Source organism: Vulpes lagopus, chromosome 12 (genome assembly GCF_018345385.1).
Source record: "Vulpes lagopus strain Blue_001 chromosome 12, ASM1834538v1, whole genome shotgun sequence".
Classification (NCBI taxonomy): domain Eukaryota; kingdom Metazoa; phylum Chordata; class Mammalia; order Carnivora; family Canidae; genus Vulpes; species Vulpes lagopus.
Genome location: NC_054835.1, coordinates 66,072,030 through 66,089,205, shown reverse-complemented (window position 1 = coordinate 66,089,205; position 17,176 = coordinate 66,072,030). Strand labels below are relative to the sequence as shown.

Below are 17,176 nucleotides of genomic sequence, written 5' to 3'. Positions count from 1 at the left end.
GGTGACTCAGTGGTTGAGCATCTGCCTTTGTCTCAGGTCGTGATCCTGGGGTCCTGGGTCCTGGGATTGAGTCTCACATCAGGCTCACAAATAAAATCTTAAAAAAAGAAAAGAAAAGAAAAAAAACTTTTTATTTTTTATTTATTTATTTTTTTTTTTGAAAAAAAACTTTTTAAATACGGTGAAAATAGTATCTTCAGAAACCTTGTGGGGTTTTGTTGTTGTTGTTGTTTTGTTTTGTTGTGTGTGTGTTTAAAAGCACTCTACAAAATGTGAGGCACTTAGGTCAATTGCTATTATATGTTGTTTAAAAGGGAGGGAAAAAAAGGATGCCAAGTTTTCATTTTTACTTTTTTTTCATTTTTCAATAGAATTCAGCCCTTGGTAAAGAAGGAGGCATTTTATCATACAGCCATCAAGTCAGAAATGCCATAAATTTTATTTATTTTACTTCTCCTGATGCCATAGAGATCTACTTCAAATTGTTCTCAGTATCCACACACATACACACAAAAGTCAAATCTATCCTGAGGTTTTCTTTGTTTCTCATGATTAATGTGTCCTGCTGCTCTTAGGCCCATTCTTTGAACTGTGTCCTGAGGGGAAAGGGAAAAGAACTACCCTCATGAATAAAATAGGCCTTGCTCATTGGAGATTTTTAGTAGACTACGTCATTTTCATTCCTTTTTTTTTTTTCTTAAAGATTTTATTTATTTGAGAGAGAGAGAGAGAGAGAGAGAGAGCACAAGCAGTGGGGAAGGGTAGAGAGAGAAGCAGACTCTCTGCTAAGTAGGGCACCTACTATGGGGCTCCATCCCAGGACCCCGGGATCATGACCCGAGCCAAAGGGAGCCCCTTAACTGACTGAGCCACCCAGGTGCCCTGTTCCTTTCCTTTTTAAGAGTTGACAGGAATTGTTTAGCTATGTCGTATTGACTCATCTGGACTTTCCTTGTGAACAACTGTTGTTCTTCTCCTTGACCTTTAGCAAATGTCTGATTGTAAACACCTTAAAACCAAGAGATTCTGTACTTGTTCATCTCCATCATGGTTCTTCGGTATCTGTGCCTTGCGGGTGGTAGGGGGAAGCCAAACCTGTCTTTGATGAATGTGGCTAAATGAAAGCACCCTCCTGATGGAATGCAGTGAGTGCTAACAGCAGCTTTCGTGCTACCCATCTGCTGAGGACTGCAGGTTCTAGGAATTTAAAATTTTGTTTTCTTAATTTGATGGCAATATTTTATACAACTCCCCCAGCAATATAATAGATGTGTGTGCGTGTGTGTGTGTGTATATATATATATATACACACACACACACACATATATAAAAAATTTTTTTGTCTGTATTTTGTCTACATTTTTTGTCTGTATTTTTTGGGTAGTTCCTTGTCACTGAATATGCCATGTCAGCAGCCCATCTTTGGGTTTGTATTTATGATGTTTTAATTGTTGTGGCCTATTGAGAAAGAAACAGTGGCTGATTGAACACTAAGCAATTTAGTAGTGCCAAATGGAGGCCTAATGCCAGGATGGCAGCATGTGTATAAGCAGAGGTTCCGGTAGTTGAAATTGAGAGAAAGGGTGGAGGTGGTTGTCACACAGGCTATAGTAATGCAAGCTTGTAGATGCCAAAAGAACTGGCTTTGGGACAGAAATTCAACTCCAGCAAACATCCATGCATCACATTCAAGTAATGGCAATTTAAATCTTATTTTTTTGTGTAGTTTTGTTTGTATTTAATTTATGAACTAGCTTTGGTCTTAAAGGCATTGAGAGCCATAAGCATAAGAAATTTCCACTTATTTTATGTGTGTAGTTAGTAAAGTGATATCAAGTTACTCAAGTATGTGTGACAAGATGAGAAATTAAACAAGAGTTCAAATCCTGGTTCATTGTGTGACTTTTGGCAATTATGCCCTTTAAATCTTGATTTCTTCATCTGTTAAATGCGGTGACAACAGTTCTCAAATAATGCTGTGAAAATTCATTGAATCATCGCTGTGAAGAGGTTAACAAGTGCCTGATTCATAGTGAGTGCTCCACAATTGTTAGATTTTGACATAATTTTAATTTTTATCATGAGTCCAAAAATATTCTAGCTTGAGAGACCTGGAGTCAAGTAAACGCATTCTTGTTTTTGAGAGCTCTGGGTTCAGTTGTGGCTCACCTCTTAGCCAATCTTGTAACTGCTCATAGTTTCATAACAACTTCCCAGAGTTGTTGTGAAAACTAATTAATAGCAAATGCTGCATTTAGGGGAATGACTTCATATGCCATACTCTGTACTAAGCACCTATGTGCATTAACTTTATTCCTGCTAAAAGCTTAGCAAAGTGAATAGTAGTGTCCTCTTCCTACAGACAGGGGAACTGAGAGAGAGGGACAGAGTTTGCCCTAGGCCATACGGCTTCTAAGTGGCAAAGCAGAGCCCGCTCTCAGGGTCTCCCTGTTTCCATAGCTCGTGCCCTCTTCCTGAGATCCTATGGCAATGTGAGAGTGATTCATCCAGCACATTTCTTCTGTGGCATGCAGCTGAGAATAGCCCCATTAGGAATAAAAGCTGTGATGGGAAAAGAGGAGGGATCATTTGTAAGATGGGAGGACATTTTTGGTTGGGTATTTCACTGTGCCTAATGGGGACTTGAATGCCTGGGGAGTAGGGAGGACAAAGGGTGTCCTGAAGATAAATGGCTGACTTCCCAAATTTACCTGGAGCCAGCCCTGGATGCTGGCATACATTTAAAAAAATGTCATTTCACTAAGTTAGGATTGATATTCTTAAAATACTGAGTGTTCTGGAAATTAGAGGGAAACAGAATACCTTTAAGACTGGCTGGGGGGAAAAAAAAAAGACTGGCTGGGGGACAGGATCTCTTGCATTTACCTCCTAGTTCTGGCATTCAGTTGATGCATAGTTTGAAGCAAGTTATAGTTCATCTCTAGATCTAGTTTCCCCACTTGTGCTAGTTTAGAAATGTGTAAAATGGCTATTACATAACTCATTCTCAAGCTTGGTAAAGTATATAGAGGATATGCACGCAAGAGAGGAGATATATATATCCTGTGTTATACACACACATACACACACACACTCATTCTCAAGCTTGGTAAAGTATATAGAGGATATGCACGCAAGAGAGGAGATATATATATCCTGTGTTATACACACACATACACACACACACACAGTGTCATGCAGACTTCTTTGCACACTAGCTCAGCACACACGTTTAATGAACATCTGCTAAGTGCCAGGTAGATTTTTCAGCTTGCATGATTCAAACATGAGTAAGGTGACATGTTGGCTTAATCGTGATTTTCAATCTGGGCAGCATGAAGGGTATAGAAATAAAAGGGAAACTTCTCACGAAACTTGTAGCGACCTTGGGTATTTCTCCTTGGGCCATAATAGTAACAATACTGTATAGCATACTTCAGTAATCACGAAGCAGTGATAAATAGTCTGAATGGAGAAAAAAATCTGTTATATGTCTCTTCTCAGTGTAAACTCTGGTTCACCAGAGTGTGAAGACCAGGTGTTAAGAGGGCAGGCACATGGCTCTTTCAGTAACTCTTAGGGTTCCCTAAGGCAGGTCTCCTAATCCTTCCAAACCTTTTCTTCCTCAACCTTACCTAACCTCCCAGGGTTCCCTGAGGTGTGACTAGAAAAAGGTTCTGCTATATATACAACATATGTGTTGAGAATTCTCTTTACTGTAGAGATTTTGATAAGCATTGCTGAGTACGAGCCTCATATTTTCAATTCCCTCCAAACATTTCCAGTGGGCTGTCCAATAGTCAACTCAGACAACACGTCCCAGCGTTGTCTCAAATCTGACTCTTCTGTGTTCCTTGTGGTGGTTCATGGTGTTGGTGTCTACTGGTCACTCGGGCTCAAAATCCCTGAGGTTTCCTGCCTCCTTCCTCTCACTTAATCTTCACACTTAATTGATGCCAGAGTTTTGTGGACTCTCTCTTCTAATGCTCGGGTGTCCCTGCTTTCCTCACCCGATTTATTACCATTGACTGGGTTCGTGACCTCATCATCTGTCACCTGAACTGCCACAGCAGGCTCCTGGCTAGCCTCCCTGTCTCCATCCATTTGTCACTTTGCCATTAGCGTTTGCCATTTCAAAAACAAACCTCAGCACAGCATTCTTGATTCCAGACTCCTAAATCTGGCTGGTCATGTAGGCATCTTACTAATTTGGTCTTAAATAACCTTTTTGGTGTCGTTTCCTACACTTCCCCTCAACCACCCTGAGCCACGATGAATTTTTTTCTGTTCCCTAAATGAGTGCTTTTTTGCTTCTGCCTGAAGTTTTTTTTTCCCCCTCTACTTTCTCTACAGGAAAATTCCTACTTATCCTTTAGAAACCAAATCAAAGTGATACTTCCCCCCTGAAACTTCTCCAACTTCTCTTGGCCCAATCACTGGCCCACTCCATAACACATGAGTTCACATGGGTTTGTCATTATTTGATATGAATCATTTGTCTCTTCTCCTTTCACCCAGTATATTAATATATATTTCACCCTCCTCTCTTAGGGAGACCCTCAACCTCCTTCCGTAACTTTGAAGCTCCAGCACACAATGTCATGCTTGGTGTCTGATCAGGGTTTGCTGGAGCGGTAGTTAAAATCATGGATGAGCAGCTTACATTTGAACCTTTATCTGCAAATCCCAATATTAGTACAGTACATGAATAGATTGTATATCACAGAACATGAATTTAGGGGGCATAAGTCAACCCAATATACAGGCCATCCTAAATTTTCTGGTATAGATTGATCTGCATTTAACAGCTGTGTTTAGTTGCAAGGGCAGGTGGTGGGTGGAGATGAGTATCTCAGAAACAGACCATATATAGCCTGCTGCCCAAGGGTGAAGAGGCTGTCAGGTGATAAATGACCCCTGAGAGCAATGTCGGGAAAAACACCATGATGTCAACAGTGATTTTCTCCAGGGTTGGGAGACTAAGGGCCGTTTGATTTTCTTCAGGCTGTTAGTATTTTCTAAGGTTTCTACAGTGAACACATGTGATTTGTTAATAGGAGGATGATGCTCTGGCAATTTCTTCCACCCCATTGCCCGGCACAGGCCCCAGGAGCAGGGTGGGTGGCCCTGTTGGACCAGACCTCTTAACGCCATGTCTCAGGTTTTTCACAAACCAGGCCTGCTCACCTTCCATGCTGCCTCATGCACCCTGTACTTCAGCCACGCTGGCCTTTTTTTGCTACTTACTTATTTCCTGTAGCAAACTTACAGACATCATATTCTAAGCCAGACACGATTCTAAGCACTTGGTAAATACTAAGTCATTTAATTCTCCTAGCTGCTATTATTCCTGTTTTCCATATGAGGCAGCTGAGGTCATTCTAGATTATGTTTTTCTTCATAGGTGCTGTTTACTCCTTCCTTGTCATGTGCTGTTCAGTCACTCCCTGTCGTATCAGCATTTCTCTTCCAGAATTGGCCTTTCAGCTCCAGCTCCTCTGTGTCCATGCGCGTTTTTTTTTTTTTTTTGTGCATCATTTTTATATATAGTACTTACAACATAGTATACTCAATACTGTCTTTCTTGGGCAAGTTACTTCATTTTAGTTCCTTCCCTCTGTAAAATGCGTCTAGTAATAGTTCCCTCACAGAGTTTGTGAGGACTAAATGGCATAATATTTGAGCTACAGGCCCAGGAAGTGAGCTCCCCTCAGGCTGTGTATTCCTTGACACAGTTGCTGACACAGGACAGGTATTGTCATGTGGGAAACAGAAGGAAAGAGAGAGTAAGAAAACCTAGGATGACTCAAAGTCAAGGCCACTCAGGGAGAATAGAGTGGTGGCACTTTCAAAGACCTCATGTGAGTGGGTGACAGTCAAGCAAAGGCTGTTGGGTTTGATCACTGGTGATGTGTTTGAGACCGGCTTAGCAGGCTGTGGTGAGGTGGGAGGTAGATTGTGAGTGGCTAAGGAGGAGGAGTGGGCAGGAAGGAAATGAAGGCTAAGGGTGTAGTCGTCTTCTATTTCAGAAAGGGAAGAGAAAAGTGAGGGCGATAGCAGGGCCAGAAGAAGGGTTCTTGGTATGGATGGGAGGCCCAAATGTGTCTATAGGTAGAAGGAAGTTCCTCAGAAAAGCACAGCTGGGAGAATGTTCCTCTCTCTACCCTGGCTGAAGCTTGGTCCATGCTCAGAATCCTTGTTGCCCTTCCCTGGGGACTTGGCTCCATTCGTGCTGTTACTTGTTTGCAGTTGGGATATGCTAGGGCCCAGTAGGCTTTGGAGTCCGCTGGGGTTCTTGGGTAATATATTTAGTTGGTCTGAGCTGCAGTTTCCTTAACTTCTCCAAGAGACAGGATAAAAGAGAAGAGAGAGAGAGAGAGAGAAAAAAAAAAAAGATAAATCTTAGAATGCTTTTGATCTCCAGATGAAAGAAGTTGGAGGATGTACTTGTGGGATGGCTGCTCTCTTCCCCATAAAGCAGTGAGGGAGTTCATCTGCTGGGACAAAGGGAATGGGAAGGGTTTGTAGTTCTGATAAGACTGGTGTTCTCCATGGAGGCCACCAGGTTCTCTCGCTAGAGATAGACAAAGGAGATGAGGAGCAGCACTGAGGGCCTGGGTAAGCATAGAAAAGAAAATTAGGATTATCATTGACCTTCTGCAATCAGGTGTGAAGGAATAAGGACGGTGTGGGTAGAACTAGGCACTGATAAAATAGTCAAGAGATATATGGGATTTGTGCAGGGAGTGGGGGAGGGAGGAAAGAGAGAGAAAGATGAAATGATGAAATGACCTCTGGAATCGTCTAGTCAGTCAGATGGGAGCTGGTGGTCTGGGAGAGTGGGAAGCTCTGAAAGTCTTAGGGTGACCAGCCAGAGCAGGTTCCTGGGAGCCAGATAGGGGGCCCAAAGGTTGTGACCAGAGGACAATTTTAGAATATTCAATGAAACAATTTTGAATGACTAGTGCCAGGGGGTGGTTGGGTTACCCCAAATATTACAGGGATCTTCCTTTCTCTACTTTTCCTTCTATTCTTTATCATGTGAATATCTACTGCCCTCTTCCCAAAGGTAACTTTAGTCTTTATACAGTTTGTGTGTGTGTGTGTGTGTGTGTGTGTGTATAATACATCAGTTACTATTGTGCAGTAAACATTTTTTATTTCTACATTGTGTTTGTAATGTGATTTTAATGGGTGTATTTTATCAACTTATGTTTGCACATGCTAGTATGTATCCTTATGGATTTTTTTCCCTTTGATAAATTCTCTGGTGTGAAATTACTATGCTTAATGGTGGAGGGAGGTCTTGATATGTCCTTAGTTATTTGATGGAGGTAGAATTGCAGTGAGCAGAAAGAGGGCAATAGAGAAGTAAAGTAGAACATCCAACAATAGAATCTGAATGGAAGTTCTTTGTGAATACCCCAGGTCCACCTCACATCCTCCTGAGTTCTGTGTGTTGCAGGAGATGTAACTAGTTAGAATTTGCATCTGTGATCAAGTACCTGGAGTTTTTTTTTCTTTAAGATTTATTATTATGTTAATTAATTAATTAATTTAGATTTTATGTATTCATGAGACACACACACACACACACACAGACACAGAGACAGAGAGAGAGAGAGAGACAGGCAGAGGGAGAAGCAGGCTCCCTGCGGGGAGCCTGATGTGGGACTCCATCCCAGGACCCCGGGATCACACCCTGAGCCAAAGGCAGATGTTCAACTGCTGAGCCACCCAGGCATCCCTATTATTTTAATTTATTTATTTGAGAGAGAGCAAGTGAGAGAGAGAGAGAGAGAGAATGTGGGTTGCGGGGGGAGCGGCAGAGGGAGAGGGAGAGACTCTCATGTAGACTCCACACTGCGCATGGAGCCCAAGGGTAGGGCCTGACCTCACAGTCCTGAGATCACACCCATGAAATCTCTACCTGAGCCAAAACCGAGAGTCAGGCATGCAACCAACTGAGCCACCCAGGTGCCCCCGCAAGTACCTGGAGTTTTGCTTGGTTTGGTCTTCAGTGTTGCAGGGGGAGTGGGGATGGAGTGCTGTCATCAAGGCATTGAATTAAGAGGGGAAGGTGACAAAAAGGAGTCCATTCCTGTGTTCTAGAGTGTTTGGGGGGCAAGGATAGGAAAATTTAATCTTTAGAAATAAATGAAAATAATCGCTTTTTTTTAAAAAAAATAATCTCTTTTGTTACAGTTCTGACAATGTTAGTATTTTGAACAGTTTTACAATAAATGGAGACATGATTTAGGTAATTAATGAGAAAATTGTAATATTTTGAATCCATGACTTCATTAACAAACATTTCTATTAATAACATTTTTTCTTAGATGTTATGATTGCAGTAGTTCTGTTTTTTTCTTTTAACAGAAAAAATACAGGAAGGGATTTATTGATGTTTCAAAAATCAAGTGTGTGGAAATAGTGAAGAATGATGATGTTGTTATTCCCTGCCAAAATAAATACCCATTTCAGGTGAGCTGACATGTTATTTTTTTAAATTTTTTTTTTGCCACAGTGTAATTCTGGGCTTTTAGTCATGCTTACTATTTGACATTATAGTTTCCTGCCATCGCTTTGTTGGTTGATTAAAAACATTTTTTTGTTCAGCTTTAGTGAGGTACAATTGACAGATAGGAATTGTATATATTTAAGGTGTACAACTTGATGTTTTGATATATGTATCCATTGTGAAATGATCACAGTTGAGCTAATTAACATATCCATCACTTTACATACTTACCCTTCCTTCCTTCCTTCCTTCCTTCCTTCCTTCCTTCCTTCCTTCCTTCCTTCCTGTGTGTGAGCACTTGAGACCTACCCTCTTAGCAGATTCCAGATATGCAATACAGTACCATTAACGGTAGTCACCATGCTGTACATTAGATTTCTAGAACTCATTCGTGTTGCTTAACTGGAACTTTGTATGCTCTGGCCAACATCTCCCTATTTACCCCTCCTCCCCGTCCCTGAAAACCACCACTCTGCGTCTATGAATTTGACTATTTTAGATTCCACCTAGAGTGAGATCATGTAGTATTTGTCTTTCTGTGTCAGAAGGGAGGGGGTTTCTAGCCTTGTATTTCTTGTTAGCCAGTCAGGGTGCTCCTGCCTTGTGACTGTGATCAAGCGTAAAGTGACAGACCAAAGACAAAATGTGGGGGTTAGTTTCCCAGGCTGAATTTTATTACTAATATTAAAAAAATATATATTAAGAATAAGACTTGACTTTCGCATCAGGAGTTACCTCTAAAAGAGGTACTGTGGTTCACAGAGTGGGCTGTGCAGTCAGGATCCTGGTTTTCTGGATTACTAGCCAGATGAGATGGACCAGATTAAGTAGCACAACATTAGGGGGCACCCTGTGCAGTGTATTGTACATGAATGGTGCCTGGATTTAGACAGCAGTGGAAGGTCTGGGGGGCAGCTTTAGTCTCCTCCTCTGTAAAATGTAAATACTGATGCCTCACTGGTAGGATTAATTGTGTTAATGCCTATAAAGCACATAGTATAGAGTCAGGATAGTGTTTAATAAAGTTAGCTACTGCCATTATTTATAGTGGCAAAAGGGAGGTATAGCAGTGATGCTGAAAGAGTAGTCCATTCGAGTAAAATATTATTCAGAAAAATACAAGATTAGAATAATGCCAGGCTACATCAAACTTGAGGATCTTCAGTTAATTAGATTATAAGAAATAAGATTAGTGAAGCTTCTTTGCCTCTATATATTATTTTTTCTATAAAAACACAGTCCCTTGTAAAATGTGTTTCCCACTTGATCTAGACACGAAGAATAGATAGCTTTTGTAAGAAGGGAAGGTAGGTTCTCTGGATCTGAGGTAAGTCACTTGTATTTGATCACTTCAGAATCATTTATGGATGCCTTTGGTTCCAAGGGCTCTGCGCTACATAGTAGTGCTGTGTCGAAGTATTTCTCACCTATCCCATCGTTTGTTTTATTTTAGGTGGTTCACGATGCCAACACACTCTACGTTTTTGCACCTAGTGCACAAAGCAGGGACCGGTGGGTGAAGAAGTTAAAAGAAGGTAAAACTCATAATGAAGTAATAACTGCACATAATTTTAGGATATAGCATTGTTACCACTAAAAGAGAAATACAGCTAATGTATCTTACATTTATAATCTTTTAATCCATAATAAGTGTTTCTCTTGAGGACATCCTGCAACTTTGATCCATGTTGAAGACAACCTCCTTTTTTTATAATCTGGTTCTTTCTAGGGGTATACACATTGCTTCCAAAAAATGCCTGCTTTCATTTAATGTCTAATACATTTAAAGATGAGAAAGCCCTGGGCTGTTAAGATAATAGGATTTTATTTTCTAAGAAATTGCCTATGTAGTCAGTGTTTAGTGTGGATGAATTGACTTGCGTGTAGAGGGTCTAAATGGGTGATTTGCACTGGGCAGGCCCCATCCCTTCTTCTGCTGAACAGAATGGTGTGGGCTGACTTTTGTGTTTATTCATCATGGTAGAGCAGAGGTCACTTCTGCTAACAGGGAGCTTTGTGAAAATAAGAAGGTCAAAGAGAAGCATAGAGATTTTCTGCATGCGGGGCTGTATAATGGTATGAGGTGTTTTCATAATAAATGTAGCATCTGAGAAATCGAGAATGATCGACAGTGTTATGTACAAAACATTCTGTCATTTCTGTTTTTACATCACTAATCATTTAATGTGTCTGTGAATTACAGAAATAAAGAACAACAATAATATCATGATTAAATATCATCCTAAATTCTGGGCAGATGGAAGTTATCAGTGTTGCAGACAAACTGAAAAATTAGCCCCTGGATGTGAAAAATATAATCTTTTTGAGAGTAGTAAGTATTTATTTTATTTTGTAATTATATGTGTGCAGGATATACATACCATTGGTATAGTGTGAAAGTGGCTTGGTTTTGATTTTGATGTTGGTTAACTATGACCTTTACACCTTATAGCACCGTGTAAGTGTAGGGTGGGTGTTTTTTTTTTTTTTTAAAGATTTTATTTATTTATTCATGAGAGATACAGAGAAAGAGAGAGAAGCAGAGACAGGAAGAGGGAGAAGCTGGCTCCATGTGGGGAGCCTGACGTGGGACTCGATCCTGGGTCTCCAGGACCACACCCTGGGCCAAAGGCAGGCGCTAAACCTCTGAGCCACCTAGGGATCCCCAGTGGGTGTATTTTGTATGAATAATTATGTTTATTTAGCAGTGGGGCTGTCTCCATGGAATCAAAAGGTCTGTTTTCAAGAGATTGATTGATTGATTGATTGATTGATTGGAGAGTATGCAGAGTGAGTGAGAACACAAGTAGGGGGAGAGGGAGAAGCAGGCTCCCCGCTGAGCCCCAGTGCAGGGCTTGATTCCAGGACCCTGGGATCATGACCTAAGCTGAAGGCAGCCCCTTCACTGACTGAGCCACCCAGGTGCCCCTAGAGCTTTTATCACAATATGGAAGCCTGCTCAAAGCGACCCTATTAAAGTGTGAACCTAGTGTGGCACCATCAGCAGCTTCCCTCCCCCCCCCCCCCAGCTTTATTAAGGTCTAATTGGCAAATAAAATTACAAGCTATTTAAAGTGTACAGTGTGATGATTTGGTATACTTATGTGTCGTGAAAGAACTCTTCCATGGAGTTAGTTATGACATCCATTACCTTACGTGTTTTTACCTTTTTGTGTGTATGTGTGAGAATATTTAAGTTCTACTCTCTTAGTACATTTCAGTTACACACTACAGTGTTGTCAACTCGAGTCACCAAGTTATGCATTAGACCCTCAGACCTGATTCAACTTAAAAGTGAAACTTTGTGCCCTCTACCAACATCTCTATTTCCCTTCCCTCATCGCCAATCTCCTGACAACCACTTTTTCTACTCTCTGTTACTATGAGTTTGACTTTTTTTTTTTAATCCCACATGTAAGTGATACTATATATTTGTCTTTTTTTTTTTTCTGTTTGGCCTATCCATTTAATATATGCCCTCCATGCTGTTGCAAATGGCAGGATTTCCTTCTTTTTAAAGGCTGGGCAGCATTCCATCACACACACACATGCACATTTTCTTTATCCATTCATCTGTTGTTGGACATTTAGGTTGTTTTCATACCTTGGCTATTGTGAATAATACTACTATGAATATGGAAATGCAAATATCTTTTCAAGTTACTGCTTTCCTTCACTTTGTGTATATACCCAGAGTGGGATTGCTGAGTCATATGATACTCTATTTTTAATTTCTTGAGGCGCCACCGTACTGTATTCCATAGTGGTTGCATTCTAGCAAGAGTGCACGGGGCTTCCCTTTTCTCCACACCTTCCTAGCAATTTTTACCTCCTGTATTTTTGATAGTAGTTGTTTTGATAGGTTTGAGGTGACATTCCATTGTGGTTTTGATTTGCATTTCCCTGATGATGAATGACAGACAGTGAGCACCTCTTACTGTACCTCTTGGCCATCTGAATGTCTTCTTTGGAAAAATAGCTATTCAGGCCCTTTGCAACATTTTTAATTGAGTTACTTGAGTTTTCTGGCTATTGAGTTACATGAGTTCCTTGTATATTTTGGATATTAACCCTGTATCAGATATGTGGTTTACAAGTATTTTCTCTTCCTCTCTAAGTTGCCTTTTCATTTTGTTGATGGTTTCCATTGCCGAGTAGAAGCTTTTTAGTTTGTCGCAGTCTCACTTGTTTACCAAGAATAGAATGGTGCCCTGATCCCTCTGGCATTTAGCCCATTCAGGAAGGCAGAAAACAGACAAGCTTATAGCATTTTAAATTCTTCTCTGAAATAGTGATACAAGCAACGTGCACCAGAGTGAGAGATTCCAAGTCGATTTCTTGTCTATGTGTTCATTTTCATTTTTTTGTTAAAACTCTCAGTCATTGGTAGCTGGCATTTTAACCTACTTTTGTTGTTGTCATTTTCAGGTATAAAAAAAGCACTACCTCCAGCACCAGAAACAAAGAAGGTAGGTGGTCTTCACCTTTTGGAAGTATTTGCAGCTTGAATAAATTAAGTTTATGCTCATTCACATGATTCTGCCCCTTTTCCCCCACATATCATATCAGAAACAGATATACTAAGGATTTGTTGATTTTTTTTTGGTATCAAATAATATTAACTTAATTATATCAGAGATTATCATTGGAGCCCTCTCTTCATTTTGCTTGTATTTTGACCTCGGGAATTGTAGAAGAGGTGTGGGACTTCAAAGGAATATTTCAGTTGTAAGACCACAGTATTATGACAAAGAAGTGACTTCAGTGATTTAATGATATGCCTTTGAAGAGTGGGGGAGGGTTGGAAACACATGTACTTGGGACCCAGATAGCACCTGATCCAATGTGATGTGGTACGAGTGACTCTGGGTGGATTACTTAAACCACTATTTCCTCAGTTGTAAAATGGGAATTATATGCTCTGTTTCGTAGCATCAATATTAAGAATAAATGAGAAAAAGTGTGTTAGGTACTAAGTGCATGTCTTGCACATAGTAGGCACAAAGATATGCAGACTGCTCTGATTGAGAGGAGACCTGATGAAAGACTCATTTTCCAGTGTACCTTTTCCCCTTTGCAGGCCATTTGAATGGTAGGTCTACCTTTAGTCCTCTGGTTTCTTTTCTTTTCTTTCTTTTTTTTTTTTTTAAAGATTTTATTTATTTATTCATGAGAGACACACACAGAGAGGCAGAGACACAGGCACAGGCTCCATGCAGGGAGCCCAACGTGGAACTCGATCCCAGGTCTCCAGGATCACACCCTGGGCTGAAGGCCGCGCTAAATCGCTGAGCCACTGTGCCTCTGGTTTCTACTCACATACTGTGCATTGCTGTCCTGGGAGGGCTACCCTGACACCGAACAAAGGCTTTTTGATGTTTAAAGAGGGTTTTTACTCATGTCCTATATTCTGAAACCCAGTAGCACCCATATCATCAAAGTCACGAGAGGGTTCCCCAAATTATATTAGGTAGACTTGAGGTTTCTGCTTTATTCTCTGGTGGTGTGTGAGTCATTTAATGTTTTACTTCACACCCAGTTTCAAACAGAATGACTAAATTTTCATATGTTGTTGTCTTTCCTTAGCGAAGGCCTCCCCCACCAATTCCACCTGAAGAAGAGGATAATAGTGAAGAAATCGTCGTAGCCATGTACGATTTCCAAGCAACAGAGGCACATGATCTCAGATTAGAGAGAGGACAAGAGTATATTATATTAGAAAAGAATGATGTTCATTGGTGGAGAGCAAGAGATAAATACGGGTAAGCGTTTCCTCTCTGTGTATGACACGCAGTGGGTGGGTTGGGTTGGAAGTTAAGTGCTGAGTGAGAAAAGGATCATCTGTAACTATTATGTAATGAGACTAGTTCAGCCAAAGGTAAATGAAAGTACACGTTATTACTTTGCAGTAACACAATGTATTCTTAGTCATGACTCAATAAATGTAAATGGATCAGCCACTTCTTTCTAGAAATTAGAATGTATTACATTTGTCTCTTTCTCATTCATTATATGTTTAATCGATTATTTTGATCCTGGAGGAGTGACATTGTAGGTTTTTCTCACCTGAGGTAAGTAATCTTACATTTTTCTGAGATAGAGAATGTGTGTATGTGTATATGTGTGTGCATATACGTGCATGTGTGTGTTTGTAAAAAATACATATATACACATATAAGCAAGACACTTAAAAATGGACCTTCTGGGTGGCTCAGTCTGTTGAGTGTCTGACTTTTGATTTCAGCTCAGGTCATGATCCCAGGGTGGTGGGATCAAGCCCTGAATCAGGATCTCCACTGAGCTGAAGTCTGAGTTTCTTTCCCCTCCCTCTGCTCTTCCCTCTCCTTGCTCTCTCTCAAATAAATCTAAAAATCTAAAAAAGAGAAAGAAATGCTTAAAAACAAGCATTATTTGTACAAGATAATTTTGGATTTAAGGGAACAGTCGTTTCAACCTTAGCATTGGTAAGTGATGAGTAAATATGGGTAAATGTAGGAGAGGGGTATCTTTTAGGCTTCATTAAAGAAACAATATCCTGTGCCTATCTCTGAAATAGGATCCTGTTTAAATTCTGAGTTCCTGTGGATGAAAAAAGGAGGATTTTTTTTTGTTCTGGCCAGAGCATACCCTCCCTCCAAATCTGCTTTCTCACCTCCTTGCTGCATCCCCCAATTATAATTCTCTATTCCTCACTTCACTTCTGGACTTATTTCCCAATCCTCCCAATTGTTTTTTGGTGATTTTTTTTTAGAGTATTTAAAAGTAAATTCAAATCATTCTGTCATTTCAACCCTAAGTCTAACTACTAAAGATGTTTTTAAACAACTGCTATGTCATTATCATACTTAATAATAATTAAATAAATACCACCTGTAGATTTTCCCCTAACATTTTCAGGATTGGGGGAAGAATACAAATGAAAGTCTGCATGTCATATATCTAAATATTTTGAAACCCTAAGTCAGGCTAACAAACTGGTAAATAAAATATTTATCCTTTCACTTGACAAATGTACCTTCCAAATGACAAGGAAGCAAGGTTTGAATTAGAGTCCCATGCCTGAATGTGACTGTGCATGGAGGGCTGGCTCTCTGGGGTGCTTTCCTTCCCTGTTCCCTTCTTCCCCAGCACCAACCCACATGCACCATGTGGATCTCCCAGCCATATGTCCAAGCTCTGTCCACAACTCTTGTAGAATCCACTTCCCAGCTTGATCACTCCCTGGACTTGGGCTAGATGGAGTTGCACATAACCGGCATAATTTGCTTTTCAGAGTATGAAAGGTGGAAAGGTCTGCGTTGGCCTTAGCAATGGACAGAGAATTTGGGGTTCTTCATTACCCAGATGATGATCTAGAAGAGGGCTGAGAGAACACAGACTTTAGCATCTCTTGAAAGTGTGAGGTCATGGCAGGGGACCTTCTGGTCAAGGTCTAAGGATGGTACTGATTATGTAATTCCATTTCCCCTTCACTAGCTCTAATAAATATTTATTTGGTTTAATTAAGATGAAAATAAGGTCCACATATTGCCTTTGGCTGATTTGTCTTTTATTCTACAATAGTTCCCATCCTTTTTTTTCCCCCCATTTTTGACTTATTGATGAAACCAGGTCATTTACCCTACAAAATGAGCCACAATCTAGATTAAGCTAATTGCTTTCACATGGTGTCATTTACTATGTCTCTGCCTCTATTTCCTATAACTTGTAATCTAGAGGCTTAATCATTAGAAGTTGATATCTGGTTGTCCCACTTCTAATGAGGTGAAGATGACTCAGTGGTCCAGGTGATGATAAAGTTCTTCATCAGAGTTTCACCTAATGATTTTGGCATTCATTAGTGATTAGTGCTTGGATCCATTATTTCATTAGGGGTTGTAAAATGGTAATTTTCTAACTCTTGTCATTCTGTCTGCATTTGTTAACTCTCTAAAGAACTGCCTCATCAACCAGTTTATTTAGTTTGTGCAACAAAGGCAAGAAAAATGTTTGATTTTTTTCCTTTTATCAATTTTCAGAATGATAATCAGTTGATGACTGAGCCTCCTCTAGTGATAACAGTGGTAACCAATAATTGTTTTAAGGATTATTATGGATGCATATTGCAACCATTGTGGTCGTTATTCTTTTTTGCTTGAATTGACCCATCTTAGGTCAGTGATAGCTGGTTTTGGTTGGGACCTCTTTGATCTTTCTTAGCTTCCTTTCTTTCTGGGTAAAATGAGACAGCTCAAGTTCATCTTGTATTTTGCCTGGCCAGACCTTCAATGTGCCATTTTCCCAAGGAATCCTGGCTTTTCTTTAGCGAGATAGTGTTTGGACAACAATTGGATTGCTAGGATTCTAATTACTCCTAGAATGTCATTGTTTCTAGGCCTTTCTCAGTACAACAGAGCTACATATATGTACGTGTGTGTGTGTGTGTGTGTGTGTGTGTGTATGAGTTCTTACTAAAAGTTCTAATTCAAATTTAAGATTATAAGGATTTTACTCAGTTTTAAAATTTTATACATGTATGTCTTTTATACTACAAATCTTGACTGTTAACCAAGATTCTTCCTATTATGATTGCTTCTTTTTTAATTTTTTAAAATGTTATGTTTTATTGAAGTAAGATTGACAAATAAAAATTACATGTATTTAAGGTGTACAATA

General features: G+C 40.0%; 1 protein-coding gene across 1 annotated transcript in view; it reads left to right on the top strand.

Moving 5' to 3' along the window:
• Positions 1-17,176, top strand: part of TEC (tec protein tyrosine kinase) — a 132,375-nt gene that overhangs the window by 88,819 nt on the left and 26,380 nt on the right. The window contains exons 3-7 of the mRNA XM_041726963.1: positions 8,380-8,484; positions 9,975-10,056; positions 10,725-10,853; positions 12,950-12,990; positions 14,108-14,283. Of these exons, the coding sequence (XP_041582897.1) occupies positions 8,380-8,484; positions 9,975-10,056; positions 10,725-10,853; positions 12,950-12,990; positions 14,108-14,283 (533 nt within the window). The remainder of the gene's footprint in view (positions 1-8,379; positions 8,485-9,974; positions 10,057-10,724; positions 10,854-12,949; positions 12,991-14,107; positions 14,284-17,176) is intronic.